General features: G+C 41.5%; 1 protein-coding gene and 1 long non-coding RNA gene across 49 annotated transcripts in view; one reads left to right on the top strand and one right to left on the bottom strand.

The window, feature by feature from the left end:
- LOC308478243 overlaps positions 1-16,583 on the top strand; it is a 205,995-nt gene that overhangs the window by 114,407 nt on the left and 75,005 nt on the right. For all 35 annotated transcript variants that reach the window (XR_013986916.1, XR_013986917.1, XR_013986937.1 and 32 more), the window contains one exon: positions 15,315-15,431. This is a non-coding gene — a long non-coding RNA (uncharacterized lncRNA). The remainder of the gene's footprint in view (positions 1-15,314; positions 15,432-16,583) is intronic.
- Positions 4,483-16,583, bottom strand: part of KCNMA1 (potassium calcium-activated channel subfamily M alpha 1) — a 561,760-nt gene continuing 549,659 nt past the window's right edge. For 8 of the 14 annotated variants that reach the window (XM_081007630.1, XM_081007632.1, XM_081007631.1 and 5 more), the window contains one exon: positions 4,483-11,732. In XM_081007630.1, the coding sequence (XP_080863756.1) occupies positions 11,578-11,732 (155 nt within the window). In that variant the 3' untranslated portion in view covers positions 4,483-11,577. The remainder of the gene's footprint in view (positions 11,733-16,583) is intronic. The other 6 variants (XM_081007640.1, XM_081007628.1, XM_081007629.1 and 3 more) reach the window with 3 other exon arrangements.

The following is a 16,583-nucleotide window of genomic DNA, read 5'->3' as shown; positions in this document are numbered from 1 at the left end:
AAACGCTGGCTCCCTCGGCCAGTAAAGCGAGATGAGCAGCCCCAGAGTCGTTTGCAGCTGGACTTAACTGTCAGGGGTCCTTTACCTTTACCTGTACTTACAAAAGTTGGGTTGCAGGTCTCCGGTTCTGTGTAATTTGCGTATGGTGGGCAGTATTCAGCTGCCACCCAGAACCACACACTATTTAAGATTGCATTTGTGTTTTGTTGTTGTTGTTGTTTTAGTCGGAACCATGTCTGATCAGTATTTGGTCACTTAAAGCACTTTCATGCAATGACACACTTCTTCTTCTTTGGTGAACACTCGTAGCCGAATAAGATTGTCTTCCATAAATACGGTTTTAACAATGAGTCCGTATTTCTGGACACACCACAACCATGGCATTGTAATAGAAACAAGTGGCAGTTTTATTATAATATGTTTTGTGCTACCATTTCATCTGGTTCTTTGGCAGTTTTGTTTGGTAAATTCCCCGTATAACTTGGCTCAGAAAGCGCCTGTTTGAGTTCACACATTGACTGTGCCTTGTGTCAGCCACATCATCTGACAGATGGAACGTGATTGCTCAGCTTTAAAACATGCCGTCTGGGATCTGCATCAGTTCTCTTCTTAGAGTTTTAATTCTTTCTGCATGCCTCTGACTAGTCTTTGGGCTTCAAATGCAACCATTCTGAGTGAAATAGATGAATGACCCTCTATTTTCATGGGTATGGGTCATTATGGTAAATCCAGTTTGGGGCTTATTCTGTCTTCAAAAGAGAGGCTGCTTCTGGAGCACCAAAAGGGGAAGAATGGACAGTGCTCTTTTTTCCAGGATGGCTATCATAGCATAGCAAGGTCTGGAAATATAAAGGGACATTTATGCTGCTAACCCTGCAGATTTCCGGGCAAAATGCCCACCAACTTGGCTTTCAAGTGCATGTTGATAAAAATTGATTCTTGGAAGTCCGGATGATTATGTGAAGTTGAAAGAGAAAATGATTCTGCCTCAGGCAAGTGCCGGCCACAAAGCAATATCAAGAGATTTCAGAACTGCCCCCTGGTCTCCCAGCATCTTGAGGCCCACTGGCTGATTTGGATTGTTGATAAAGTGCCATGGGCGCTACCACAAACCCAAAATCCTGGGGTCCCATAAGGAGCTGTGCCCTGGATCCATTTTTATGTCCAATGGCAGCCGTGTGAAGTGATGGGTCTTTAATCTTTACTGTGCAGTCTATAGATACTCTAATTTGATGGTGGTCTGGGGCTCAGGATTTTTCTTTTATTACAGTACTCACCAGTACAGTACTTGGCTTAAGTCAGTGCAGTGTGGCAGCAAAAAATACCAAAGTAGGTGAGAACTAATCTCCGAAGCCTAACTGTCCACATTGTTTCAGAAAGCAATGGTTTGGCGGACCGTGTTATGCAAACCAGCTTAGTGAATTTACAAGGGTTATTGGTAGCAAAGGCTCACTTCAGGAAATATTCAACTTTCATTCTAAAAAATACAAATCAGGGATATAATATTTATTATTATATTTAAATCCTGCCCTTTATTCAAGCAGCACAAGGTAGGGTGCAGGGAGCACACACAAACACACACCTTATTACACTGCGGTGTGAAAAGCAGTCTGATGAAGAGAGAGTCAAACTTCTGCTAAGCTGTGAATCTGGCCTTGGACATGTCACTGCCTCTCAGCCTAACTGACTTGAGTTACTGTGAGAGAATGATCACAAGTAGGCCACCTCGAGCTCCTTTGTTATTCTAAACATATTTCATGCAGGTGATCTTTAAAACACAGAATTGAGCATCTTTCTGCAAGCATTTATTATTTTTGTGCCAGTATTCCAATAAACCACTTACCCCTGAAAATGAAGTAGGCAGGTTAGGTTGCTTCCAGATGGCCTCTTTATTGAGCATCCATCCTGATTTGTTTGCAGGGGACTTAGGCGATGTCAGGTATTTACTGAACATTCATTCTGATGCAGTTGAAGGATGTTATGACATTGGGTCAAGCAATCATTATCTGCCACTTTCCAGTGCATTTTCCCATCCCTTATCACAAAAAGTCTGTTTTGGGGCAGTGGGATGGATTTGTTGCACAGCACCTCCCAATGGACTATAATTGCACATCGTGAATTTGCCAGTATGTGACTGAATCCCACCCAAAATAGTGATAGTCTGGAAGTGCCCTTGTTTTGAGAGGGGAAATGTGTAACAGACATGGTGTTGTTCCTGTTTTTGAAATATTAAAAAAGTCCTTGACAAAGTGGATTATGTGAGAAACTGATCATGTCAAGGCAGGAAGCTGAAAAGAGCAGCCATGCTGTGTCAAATTTCTGTGGCCTTCAGCTGATGTTTCTTGGCAACTGGGCCTCTCACTCCCTAAAGGGAGAATAAGTCTGTGGTGGATCAGAAGATCTGGTCTTGAATGGTCTATGTGCCTTGACTATTTGTAGGGCACGTTGCAATACATTGTTTTAAATGAATGCACAGATGCACCACGGTAACCCTGCAGAGGAATATGCTAATAGTTTTGTCTGTTATAACATGCAGCTATTGTAATTGGTATAAAGAGTCAACAAACAGCCTGTCTGACCCTATGGAGCCATTTTAGCTGTATCAGGACATTTTAGTTGCATCATCGACATTGGGATTGTTCTTGGAGGTGCAAAGGTCAAAAGGGTTCTCCCATAATCCACTAAGCACCATCCTCTGCCCCTATCCCACTAGACGCCATCTCTGGGGTCTTAAAGTTCTGAACCTGAAATCCAGAACCCGATTAAGAAAGCCGATCAGGGAACAGACTCTCCAAGACCTGGCCATGTGCATTGTGGCCAGCGGACAGTTGGTTTTGGTCAGTCAGGGTCCACCTCCAAGGTTCCTGGAACAAGCTGATATTAGAAGATATTAGATATTAGCTTGGAAGATTAAAGGAAACAGATTTATTCCATTGTCCCTTCAGCCCAGGAACATTGTGGTGGTGGTGTTAAAAAAAGTCAACACCCACAAAAAGCTGGTTTGTAGCACATGGTGTTGAGACTGGCTGGCTTTTCATTGAGTGAGATACATAATCTCCCTAAATTTCATTTCCTATAATTGCCCCATGCTAAATACACATTCTTGTTGTGTCTCAAGATGCTTGGCAGTAGGAGTCTAGGAGTCCTTGAATCAGATAATAATAATAATAATAATAATAATTAATTTTTATTTATATCCCGCCCTCCCCAGCCAAAGCCGGGCTCAGGGCGGCTAACAACAATAAAACAGTATAAAAGTATAGCATAAACAACACTCTAAAATCATTCATTATAAAATTAATTAATTCAGGCCACTGGCAACCATTGGGCCAGAGCTCCGCGAAGATTGCCGAGGGAGGGAGTCAGGCTGTGCCCTGGCCAAAGGCCTGGTGGAACAGCTCTGTCTTGCAGGCCCTGCGGAAAGATGTCAAGATGAGGCACTTCAGCATTTAAGGGATCTCTGGTGAATGTATCTTTTGGCAAGTTGAAACTCAGGCCTTCTCTTCCTAATTCATTTCCTCCGGGGCAGGAAAGAAAAAGGGTTTCCAAAGGTGCAAGAGACAATAATACTGCTGATTCCCTTTCCAAGGTTATTGTAAGCATTACTGGGGCAATATATGTGAGTACTGTACTTCAAACTCTCGAAGGGTTACTTTTGAGACTTTTAGTTGACTGAGATGCCATGAATCGTTCAATTGCAAGATGATGGTTTAGGGCTCTGATTTAACACTGCACAAGTGCAGAACAGTCAGATCTATGTTCACGTAGTCCTATAAAATAAGGTGCAATTGCACATAGCTCCCTGCTACAGCTTCTAAATAGATGATTAGCACAATTGTACCTTGTTTTACATGGTTATGTACACAAGCTCCTGATGGTAGATTGGGCTGGAAATCACGTGTGCTACTTGTTTGCACACATAATTCCTTGGTAAGCTGTGGTGGTGTGTGCACACGTCTGCTTCTATATGCATATGACCCCCAACCTAAATATGCATTATATCATGGGGGAAAGAAGCAGCGGCGTAGCGTGGGTTGTCAGCACCCGGGGCAAGGCAAGTAATTTGCGCCCCCTAACCCGGGGCAAGGCAAGTAATTTGCGCCCCCTAACCCCTAACCTGCCGCCGCTGCCAGCTTCTTATTGCTGCTGCCTGGTCTGGTCTGGTGTGGTTCTCTCCCGCGCTCAGCGATGCGCTGGGCGGCCGCTGCACTGTCCCTCCCCCAGATAGTCCCTCGCTCTCTCTCCGCACCGCACGCCTGGCACCCACCCCCTCCACAGTGGGCGGCGATCCAGCGGCTCGGATCGGATTCGCACAGCCAGCACTGCAGTGAGAGAGAGTGAGTGAGCCAGGTAGGGGCAGAGAGCTGCGAGTGCGAGCGGCCCCCCCCCCAGATGTTGCGCCCGGTGCGGCCAGCCCCCCCTGCACCCCCCACGCTACGCCACTGGAAAGAAGGAAGAAAAAAGCCACACAAGTATAGCTCCTTGGTTTTTAGAACACAAATACATAAATTTTTAATCTGAGAAAAATACAAAATGAAACCATGTACAAGTTATGTACAAACCCTTTTTACAAGACAATATATTTATCACTGGATATTACATATGACAAAGTCAGGTAGATCATTTCTGAGCACCAGCATTTGCGCACTCTCTTTCTCTCCCTCCAATCCTTACTCAAACAAACAAACAAAACAAATGATGAAGCCACACTCCTTTTTCTTGATGAACTTTGAGTTAACACCCCTGTTTTCCCCCCTGTTGTCCCTTTGGGAGAAACAGCTGGCTAAGACAGATGCCTCTGTAAGTCATAGTCCCATATTTGCTTCATTGCTGGGCCGTGGGGAGAATGGGTAGGCCACCTTTGATAATTCACAAGATTTCTAAATCTTGACTGCAAGGTTTTCATGACAAGCCATTTAAAATTTGCCACTTCTACTACACATGTATGTCATGGACAGTATCCCAAAGGAGAAGTTAATTTTTCAAAAAGATTGCTTTGAAAATGTAACACAAGTCTACTAAACCTCACCTTGGAAACATCTGATGACTTTTCTCTAATGATTTTTTGTTCTTGTTCTAGTTTATCTTCCTAATCTGCATTAAGGTACCAAACTAGTGTTTCTCCTTCAATTTCAATTAGATGCATTTGTGCAGTTTTCTTTTCTCATTTGAAGGCCTCCAGACCGTAAATTAATTGGGAATGAACCTGGGTGAAATGGAACATGCAACAATAGCTGCCACAAAACAATACGAAAATTTGCTTGCCTCACAAACCCACTGGGAAGCATGTTTGGGTGATCAGTGCATAGAGAGCGCATTGCTGCCAGGGTTTAATGCTTATGCCTGCTCTTGGGAGGCACTTTAGCATGGGCATAGCACTCGAGGGTGAGGGAGCCTGCCAAAGTGAATGCAACTAGGCAGGCTTAAGAGTGCTTCACTGGTCAGTTCTCGAGGGTCATATGTATGTAGGTTGGCCAGGTCAATTTTTCAGGAAACAAGGCGTGCTTGGGACTAGTAGTATCTGAGATGAGGGTATTTCTTTGTGGAGTTTGTGGAAATGGGACACATGGAAGTAAGGAAAAACCAGTTACCCTGATGCAGCATGGCAGCAGACTGCCCCTTGCACAGCTGCATCACGCACATCTGGCCACGTTGGTCACGGGTGAGATTGGTCTTTCTTCCCCATGTAGATGGAATGGTACGATTCTACAAAAAGGGGCGATGCTTTAAAGTGTAGGACAACTGGTGACCCTGGCAGGTGCATGCCGCAAATGGAGCCCTTAAACTGCTGCTACTTATGTGTGGTGTACTTAAATCTTTGAAGACCCTATAAGGTATTTAAAAGGAGGAGGTGGCCGACTTGGCTGTGGACATTGTCATGAATGCTCAATTTTGAAAGCATGGATCATTAACCCACTTGTAAGTTATTGCTGTTGTTATGTGGCGAGTTCTGCAGCTTATTATTGCAAAGTACCTTAAGCACGTGTTTCTGCAAATAAAGCCCTCAAGTTTACCCATTTTGCTTGCCTCTCAGTGGCATCCACCACACCAGATTAATAGTTAGACGCTAATACTGTTTTCTGATTTTCCTTTAAAAATATAGTGAAAGCTTTCTGTGGTTGCCTTCTGCATCACTGCTAAATAGTGTGCTTGAGGAAATACCTTTCATCCTTGCATTCTCGCCTGCTTCTGCTTGCTTAACTCTTTATCCTTAGCTGAGTCTCAAGAAAGAAAGAAAAATGCACAAAGAAAAAGTCTGCATTGGCAGGGGCTGAGGGGAAACGACATAACTCCCCCCTTACTTGTGTTGCTCCTACTAGTTCCTCAAGGCAACTGGGTACTTGGTTCCCTGTTACTGTGGCCTCTTTCTCTAGATCTAGAATGGCTAACTCTTTGATATACCCTGGATGGAGAGAGATCCCATAGCAGTTTCTTCCCCAGTGATTCTTACTAAGTAGTGCTTAGAGGGAGCTGAAACAAATGAAGAAAAGACTCTTCAATTCAATTCAATTCAACTCAGCTGTGAATGACACAGTGCAACAATTAAAGTGAAAGAAGCAGCTAATTGCACAGTATGCACTTAAGAATGCAAGAATCTCTTTGTAGTCCATTTAATCCAGCCTTCTGTCTCCAGCAGTGACCAACCCCTACGGTATACACAATACAAAAACAAGCAGGGCACAGTGAAGATAACCATCTGACATTGTTTCATCTCTGGCATCTACTAATTAGAAGTATGCTGTATCTGAATATAGATCTTCCATGTTTTAACTGTCATGGGTTATCAGCCACTGACAGACTTGTCTTATATGCACTGGTATAATGTTGAATTATAGAATGTGTGGCTCTTGGAGTCATCACACCTTATGGTGCAAGACCATTAAGAGGTTGTCTCTTGAATTTTGCTATGTGGCTGCTAATCCAGACAACTTCTGAAATTACAGATGCATAATTCAATGGGATTGGGGGAGACTTGCAGCTCTACCTTCATTCATTGTCATTTTCTACCACCAGAACTGGAGGATTGACTGTCTAGAGGCAATTCACCTATGTGCAAACCCTTTCCCAATATTTTCCAGTTCCAAAATTTAGCTTTTCATTTCATCCTCAATTCAAAGCACAGAAAAAACATCTTTAGACTTGGCTTTATTCCTCTCTAATTAGAATCATAGAATCATAGTGTTGGAAGAGACCACAAGGGCCATCGAGTCCAACCCCCTGCCAAGCAGGAAACACCATTATCACTAAGCAGCCCATGAGCTAGTGTGTGCAAATATTCAGTGTGTGTGACTGACGGCACAGGGGGATAAGAAACTGGGATCATGTTTGCAGGATAGCCATGTGTTTGTGGTCCTGCCTGTGCAGTAGCCAGTGCTTGTAGGCTCTGCGTGTATGAGAGCCACCACAAGGTAGCTGCAGAAAAACCACCTTCTGTTGAATATAAATTTGTGGGCATCTCTTTAGCCAGACACCACCTATCTGACTTTATTAATTTCTCTGTTGCCTAGACAAGGGCTGGTGGGGATGGAAGGCAGGGCGCCCAGCAATAGGTAGCAGCAGAGCCAATAGCAACAACTGACGTTTCCATCTTCCTCCCTGGTGAGTTCTACAAAAGCATCACTGAGACTAAGGAGGATGAGGATGACGGCAAGTGCTGCCTCTTGGACCAGTTGTGAACAAGAAAGGCAGGCAGATGCAGGATGGCTGAGGGGCCAGCCTCCACTGTATCTAGATTTGTAGGCCCAGTTTGCGTGTAATGCTAAGAATAAACCTTGATTACAGCTCATAGTTTGTCGGGAGTGAAGCATGCCATGAGTTCAGACATAATGATGACCCCCCCAAAAAAAGGCTCAGCCCTGGACTGGCTAGGTGTTGCATGTATAACTGGTTGCAGTCACACAGAAGTCATCATTGCCTGATGTATTTGATGTGTGTGGTTTTTTTTGGGGGGGATACTATCCTGGGGCATAGTCTGAAGGCACTTGATGATGCAGTTTTGCTGAAGCTAAGCAGGTTTGGCTCTTGGCAATGCCTCTCTGAGTGACTGCCTGGAAACTTCTTGTACCCTGCCTTCAATTCTGTTATGGAAGGAAGGTGGAATATAGGTGTAAAATATGGCTTGTGGAACTGATTGGTTCACACATGAAACTGCCCTCATATGAAGAGATCCACTTCTCTGAGGCTGCATATTAATGTGGAACAATGTAGTGTGTGATCCAGGCAGGCACGGCCAACTGGGAATGCTACTGCTATCATGGAAACTGTTATCAATGAAGGCTGAATTGCCTCTTCCCCAGGGCTGTCTGTGTGTCCTCTATATGAAATGTATTAAAGTTTTGTACTCACTCAAGACAGTCCATATTCTGCACCAAAAACCTGAACTTCTTACAAATTGTGCAAACTAAGTACAGTACTTTTTCCACAGTTTCCTTCATTCTGTATATGTTATTTTGCAGTGTTTGTTATATTGAGTGATGCATTCTAATTTTGCAAGATCTGGAGAAGAGCAAGGAACTGTGCTTAAAGGCCAATAAAGTCCCCCTGCCCCATGCTGATTTCTGAAAATCTGTTTCAGCCATCCTCCCTGTTGAGTGAGATTTAAACAAACTTACCTATACTCAGAAACTTTCAATATACCTTCATAGCAATAAGGGCTAGAAACTTGTTTAAAATAATACATACATACGTACATACATACATACATACATACTAGAAAGTGAGCTGAGATTCTCAAGAAATTCTATCTATACCTAAGGCCACATTTTGTACTTTTTCTCAACCCACTGAATTGGAGTGCATTCACAAGTCCTTGCCTATCCATATCCAGTCATTCAAAGCTATTAGCAGTCACAAGAAGGAAATCGTAAGAAAGCTTCCACTATAATTCCAATCTGTGATCATCTTTGCATGGGCTTATCCGTGTGTTGTATTTATTTACAGTCTACCCTGGACCTGCCCAATTCTTAATAAAGATGCATTGCACAGCTGAGCTATGAGTGCCACTCTCTATTATTTCAACTTCATTGTTATAAAACTTCCTGCTTTATATAACGTGGCCAAAGAAATAGAACGGTGAGCTTTTTTTCTTTACAGGTAATCTAAACTGATTTAATTCCTGTTCTTTGCTCTCAAAGCAAACAACCACTTAGACCCAAACTGAGTGAATTCTCTCGGCATTGAGGCATATTTCGCTTTTTTGTGTCTTGCAGTTCATGAATGAAAAAGGAGTACAGACTCAGGCACAACCCACATGCGGTTGCACAACCTACACAGGCTGCAGTTTGGCCTTTGCAAATGGTCTGGGTGGATTGTGCCCTTGGGGGGGGGGGATTTAAATGACCTAAAGCAAAATCCAGAATACAAATTGCAGCCTGCCTGTAGACTTATACTTCTCAAAGCTAAAACCCACCTTGGTCTGGGATATTGTGATATGGGTATAAAACAAACTGCTGTTCGTTTGCTCTTTGTGAGGAAAGTGGTGATATAAGTACTTTTGATAAGCAATCCAATTCCCCATACATTATATTCACAGTTCTTAATTTCCTCTCTTTTGAAAAGCTAATTCTACAAAACATAATGACAAAGTAGTCACAGTCCAAGAAGTCACTCCGGAATTAAGTCTATTAGGTGCGAGTATGAATATATTTGTACTGCAGCCAGTAGACAAACATTAAAGCTGAGATAGTTTTTAGCTTAAAATAGTGGGTTATATAGTGGACACCTTTATCTGCTCAGTACTCGTTTGATTCACTGATATTACTCTAATGATAACAATATCACAGAATGTTTAATCTCAGCGTTTGGTTTTTTTACAACTTTGCACAATTACAAAGCCTAAAATCAGCTTGTGTAGTGGAACCTGATGCCAATCTCTTGCCTCTGCCTGATTGTGTCCCCCTTCACTTCAGGAGATCATCTGCCCCAGCTCAGCCTAGATCAGCAGTTCGTAATTTAAACCGGAGAGAGTTGCTAAATTATTTAGAGCCTCAAATGCTGGAGTGACCATATATTGCAGCGCAGATATGAAACATCACCATTTTGCCTGACGGCTAGAAAGCTTGTTGGCCGTTTTGTAGAAAAAACTCCTGGCGACCTTTCCTACAGGCCTTTTTTAAAATATTCTATTGAATACATTCATTATTCTTTGTTACTACAGTTATGCTTGTTTTGTTGTTACCTTTAGGGTCAGAGTCCCAAAAGCTTGGAAATTAAAAGTTTTATTTCTATCACCTAACAAAGGAAGACAGAAATTAGGTGGCTGCAGTATAGCATGAGCAGTGCCTGAACTACAATGTTTACATCACAATTAGAGCTCACCTAATATCTGGATGTATTGCGATTGGGAGGCTGGATTCGGCTTTTGCAAGCACGAGAGGCCATTGGCAAGTTGTGGTATGGAAATTAGTTTTGTCACCTTTCGGGCTGCAAGACCGGAACTGCAGCTTATCTTTTGCTAAACCCAGTTCCTGGCATATATTACGATCTGATTCCTTGTCTCCCTCCCCTTAAAAATCAAAACAAAATAGGTTGGGATTAAAGGCCTCTGAATCTTGGTGATAAACTTGAAATTTCCATGCTTGACCCCTTTGCACCGAGATGTGCTAATCATAGTCAACATGAAGCAATGAAGGGAAGCAGCATTTCTTCTACCACTTTCTGGGTAGTCCCCATTAGACTCTCATTTATTTGCTGCATTCTTGTTTTATGCTATGCTAACGTCCGCTACTTTATTGCCACTATTAGCCATTTATGTGATATTGGACTTTCTATTTACCTGTGAGGAAGATGCTCTGTATGAACATCTGTAGTAACTATTGGAGCAATCCCATGCATATTTACTCGGAAGTAAGACCCATTGTGTTCAGCGGGGATCACTTCCAGGTAAGGGTGTACAGGATTGTGCCATATGGTAGTAATCTAATGGATAATTTCAGAATGAAGTTAATTTTACAAAAATATGACGTTTCCACTTTTTTTTCCAAAATAAATATGCTTCAGTTTATTAAGAGCTGGTGTCAATGCTAAACAAAATACACATCTTCCAGGAAAGAAACATTCTAGTATGCTCCTCTTTGTTACTTCTTCTTTGAATTACTAAAATACAAGTTGGACCTTTTTAAAATACATAATTTTTCTCTCTAATTACATTTTTTTTCTTTGTTTTGTGACCATCATTCTCCTGAAAGACATGAAAAGGAGCAGGAATATAATATATATATTTTGCTGGAGTCTGGCCACATTTGTAGCTGTTTTGTTAAGGGAAAATACTTGACAGTGAAATAAAGAAAAAAATATATTTTCTTTCTAATAAATAAAAATAATTTAGAACGCTAGAGGCTATACATGACTGCTTTGATTATGTTGTTTTATAAATGAAATAGTTTCCAAAATACATGGAAGCAAATATTAAAGGCAGACAAACAAAGATCTGTCTACTTTGCTTTCTGGCAAACACTTGCCTTTCTTTAACTTTTCCCACCAGTGGTTCGGCATGAAAGAGGAACAAATGTCACATCACCATTCATGAAGTCTGTCAAGTTGTTGTTTTAAAAAAAAATAGTTCTGGCCTTCTGTGAGTCAACATTCATCTTCAACTTCTCTGATTGGTGGTATCAAGCTGCTTGTAGACTTATACTGATTGATCTGATTGGCCATGTGTGTACTCATGGGCTTGATTTGAATGTTTCTGGGATAGGCATTATCCGGCTCATCTGTAAACCATTTCTTTTCTGCTAAAGAGCAAAATGGATAGAGAGACAGAACAAGGGAGGAGGAAAAGGAAAAGTTTAATTAGTGCCATGCCAAAAGCAGTTGAGAAAAGTGCAGGGTGCGGGCGGGGGGAGCAATCAATAGAAAGTGACTTTGAATAATGGCTAGCAGTGAAGTGCTGTAGATTTTATAAACCCAAGAACACTGATTAGAAGAGAGGGTGGAACGTTTGCAGGCTTGAAAGCAAAGGGTTAAAAAGAACTGGCAGGTGACTGACTCATTTGTGGAAGGTGACCAGAGCCTTCAAAGTGGTGTCAGAAGTGCTGCCCTCTGTTTTAATGTGATTAGTGAAATGACTAGTGATTGGCTTTTAGAAAAGCACTACCTGGTTTAAATTTGAACTGAAATGAATTTGCCGCAATACATTTCTCTCAAAGAGTCCCCATTGTGACTTTCTTTGTCAGATACTTTACGAGTGCTTGATTATCTGAACAGTGTTTAATATTTCACAGATGATTTTTAGTACTGTATTTACTCGAGACTAATGTACCACCAAATCTAATGCACCACCTCAATTTTCAGAACCTTAAAACAAAACAAAAAAAGTATTTGCTGATGAATGTGCATTGAATCTAATGTGCACCTTAATTTTCATATTGTAATTTGGCCAATAAAGGTGAGCATTAGATTCGAGTAAATACGGTATTAGACAACACACATGTTATTCAATGGCATTAGAGAAATATGTAGTGTTTATTGGGGAATTAACACATGGTGGCTATATCCGATAGCTGACATAGTACAGTGATGATGTGCAACAATATCAGTATCTGACAGCATCTGGTAGAGAATGTATAGTGGAATTTAATAGATAGATGACAATTCATGAGACTTTTATTTCATGTCTGCCAAAGTCAAATTAAGAGATACCAACATGTCCAAATCACATACATTTTGAATTTTGAGATTAAAAATTGGCATTCAAAATGCAGTTTATATTTCAAATGCGAAATGTCAAACTCAGAATCTGAATGGCAAAACTGGAAAATGCAAAATTTAAATTGAATCAGGGCTGGGGCTACTGTATTTCCCAGCGTTTATTGACAAATAGTTGCTGCTGTCTGTTCCTACATGACCTCCTTGGTAGTCATCCCAGGCTTTGTTTACCCTGAATACAGTCATGAGTAGCTTGTTCAGCACTGACAAAACCCATCAGGATACACCCCACCCCACCCCGGTCAAATAACCTATTCTCTAAATAAGTACAAGTTTCTAAAATCTCTGTCAGGTTTGAAGGAGATTCTGCTCATACAGTGATGCATACAGAGGGCTCATTCCATGCAATATGGAATTCTGCTTTTTCAACAGTCTCTTTTGTATAATATTGCAACTTCATATTTTACCAAATGCTGATGTGCAGCTTGGAACTTAGCTACCCACTTTGTGAATGTTCTGTTGAAATTATTGGCTCAAAAAAGTAGTCAAACCCATTTTAGGGTGCAATCTTACGATCCCTACTCTGGAGAGCTCTGACATTGAAAAAGGAGATTAGCAGAGGAGAGCTAATGGGGATGTTCTGGAGGTGATTTGGGAAGCAGCTTGGATCTGAAGATTCCCAAATGTTTCCTGCCCCTTAACACGCCCCCAAACCAGGAGGAAATTGAGAAATGCTTCTGAGACTGTCTCCTCTCTGCTCCCTTTGCCTCCCATTGTTTCCAGTGGGAGGGAAAGAGAGGAAGTTAAGGAAGACTTTATTCGAAGCCTGGAGACGGATGGAGGAATTTTTTAAAAAAGCATTCCTCTCCCCTGCCAGCTTGAGTCCAGCAGAGGGTGTTGGTTCAGCTGCCATACGTCATTCATCCACACCCCTAAAGACTGGACTGTTAAAATGAATATTTTCTGAGAAAATAATTTTTTTCATTATGGGTCAGTGGGGGAGGCAGATTACTGTGGGAAAAGGAATGGAATGGGTTTGTGAGATAACATATGCACAAGTGGCAAAGGCCAAAAATAGGCTGCTTTCTCAATTCCTGGAACTGGGGAAATGGGTGGTTATGGTAGGAGCAACTATTTGAAGGCATGGCTAAGAATCTGTGGGAGGATGGAAGTGAGCCCTACTTTGGTGAGGAGGTGGGTGCCTCTATCCCCTCCACTAGAAGGGGATTGTTGCTACAATGGTCCTTGCCAATGCACCCAACCCCAAAACAAAATTTAACCCATATGGGAGTATCCACACTGTTCCCATTTAGAGGAACCCCTGTTGGGTTCCTTTGGAAACTTTACACAAAGAATTGTGCATGAATAAATTGCTATGATGGTAGTCAGCCCGGTTTAGTGATTTATGTATGTGAGGCCCACAGAAGTCACTCCTGAACACTGCTGCGGATACATATTGATATTACTTTGGAACTGAGCATAGTTTCTAGAGAATGTGTGTTATATTTGTTAGGTGTCCAGCTTAAATTTATGTGCTAGAAAATTAGCTGACACGCTGAGGTTTTATTCGCCTAGTGGCTTGTTATGTATAACTTTATGTTGCTTGTAGAATTTTTTTACTTAACAGATTAAAAACGGAAAAGATCCTGTTATTTAAAGAAAGGCACATTTTGCCTTTTCTGTCATATATGTGTTCAAGAGTAGGGTATGCTTCCTTCTTTTTTTAAAAAAAAGAAGCATGTATGATTCTGAACCAGGTTCTTCACTCTCTAATTAAGTTTGCTCTGATGTGAACAGATTGGCTGATAGGAATTCATAATGTTAAATCCTGCACAGTGAAGCTAACTGATTGAGTGCCTTAAATTATTCTTCCTGACAAAATGATAAAGTTACAGTCTGTTCTCAGATGATCTACAGCTTGCCAGACTCCTACAGCTTCTTTCTATATTCATTTATCTTTTTTGTCAAGCTGGGTTTTATACACACACATATAGCCATAGATCTTTTAAAGTCATCAGAATATCTGAATTGTTAATGAGGCTCTAAGGGAAGGGTTTCTGACGGGCTGGCTTCAGAAAGGTTGTAGGGGTGGAATTCTGGGAAATGCGTACACATCAAAATAATTTCAGCTCCATTTAAAAACCATTTAGTTCAAGTGTGACACATGAACCATTATGCATTTGTGGAAACCAATTTTGTATGATCTACGATTAAACTAACCTTTCAGAGAGGTGTTAAAATGCACTGGTTCTCATGTTTTAAAAGCCTTGCAAGATCACATAAACAATTTCAAACTAACAGTTTTTCAAATACTTGGTATTTTAAATGATATTGAGAGAAGTTAGGTGTGTGTACTTTTTATCTCCCTCGTTTGTCATTACTTTTCGTCAGATCTGCTGCTTTACAAACTTTGCAGATGGGAGAAAAGCTGGGGCCATTGCTCTGATCATCTGAGTCTGCTCCCACTCGCTCCCCACAAAGCGGCAATCAGTTCCTGGAATTTGAAATTTGTATGAAGCATCTATTTGGACATGTGTTTCCATGTACTGGTGCAGCATGAGCTGCCCGGAAACAGAGGAGTTGTTGCTCTCATGTCTAAATATGATATGTGTGCATAATTTTCCTGAGACATTTTGGTTGCGTCAAACTCCTGTTTGTTTCCTTTGCAGTTCTTCAAATATTCTCCCAGAGCCTGACCTCACATTTTGGTTGAAGCGAAGTTTGGCAGTAACACTACTACATTCCCAGACTTCTGCAAGAAGAAGGGCACAGATAATCAAGCTCAGGTAGGGAAGCTTAGACTATTTTGGAAGGCTCTGCATTCTAGACTTGTGCTGTGAAATTGCCCATTAGTGGGGTTCAAATGTGGTTCATGCAAAACCTACAGGCAACTTTCTTTTCAGGCTTCTGATATTGGTTGGAGTAAATTACACTTTATTCCCACAGCAATCAAAGGGACTTGAGTTAGTTGTGATCATGACTAATTTGCCTCACTGATTTCAATGGGGTTAAAACTTGATGAACTTACAGTACAATCCTATACATGTCTACACAGAAATAAGCCCCACGGAGTTCAGCAGAGCTCTCTCTCTCTCAAGTAAATTGGTATAGGATTGCAGCCTTAGTCTGGGTACAGCCCAAAGCAAAACACAATCCAATTTGTCCCCCCACTTCAGTCCTTGATGTCACTGGAGGAGATTTAAGTATGGGCTACCATTGGAACTTTACTGTGCTTAACTGTGACTAGATTGTACTCTTGGGGTGGTATTCAACTTTTACTCTTAAGTAGACCTATTGAAATTAATGGACCTAATAGAGTAGTTCAACTAGTATTGATAAAAATGACCTAAGTAAAACTATGTGACGCCCCCCCCCCTCAAAAAAACAAATGTATAGCTAGATGGGGTCATGTGTGTACAGAATGCCACTGGATGCACAAACTTTCGTGTGGGAGAGAAAAATATATAATCTGCTGCAAATACCTTGCAAGTAACAAGTTTCATAGCAGAATATTTACAATGATAAAAGCAATGTGTGTGTTTGTGGTGGGGTGGATTACCTTGCATGCTTTTTTTCACTCCCTCTAAATGGCATATTAAAAGTTCTGCCACCCCCATGCTTGTTTATTTGGCAGGGAGTATTTTATATGCAGTAGGTGCCAATCAGCTTGCTGGGAAGGCATAGTGCTCTCATTATATCTGAACTGCTTTCACAATTCCTGACTTGGTTTTCCCTGCAAAACATGTTTCATGGCATGAACGATGAGAGGCTGAAATAAATGAAGATGCCCAGCTAAGGTTTTCATCTACATTGCTTCACAGCTCTAGGTTGTTTCTCCTCCTGCACTCCAATCTCACTTGTAAGGTTTTATGTTCTTGAGTTTTCTGTGGGCCAGATGAGGTGAACATGCAAGCCACATTGCCTGAATTATATGTGTC

Source organism: Podarcis pityusensis (assembly GCF_964106645.2).
Source record: "Podarcis pityusensis genome assembly, chromosome: 5".
Lineage (NCBI taxonomy): Eukaryota > Metazoa > Chordata > Lepidosauria > Squamata > Lacertidae > Podarcis > Podarcis pityusensis.
Note: the sequence above shows the minus strand (reverse complement) of the source record. Positions and strands in the feature narration are given on the sequence as shown.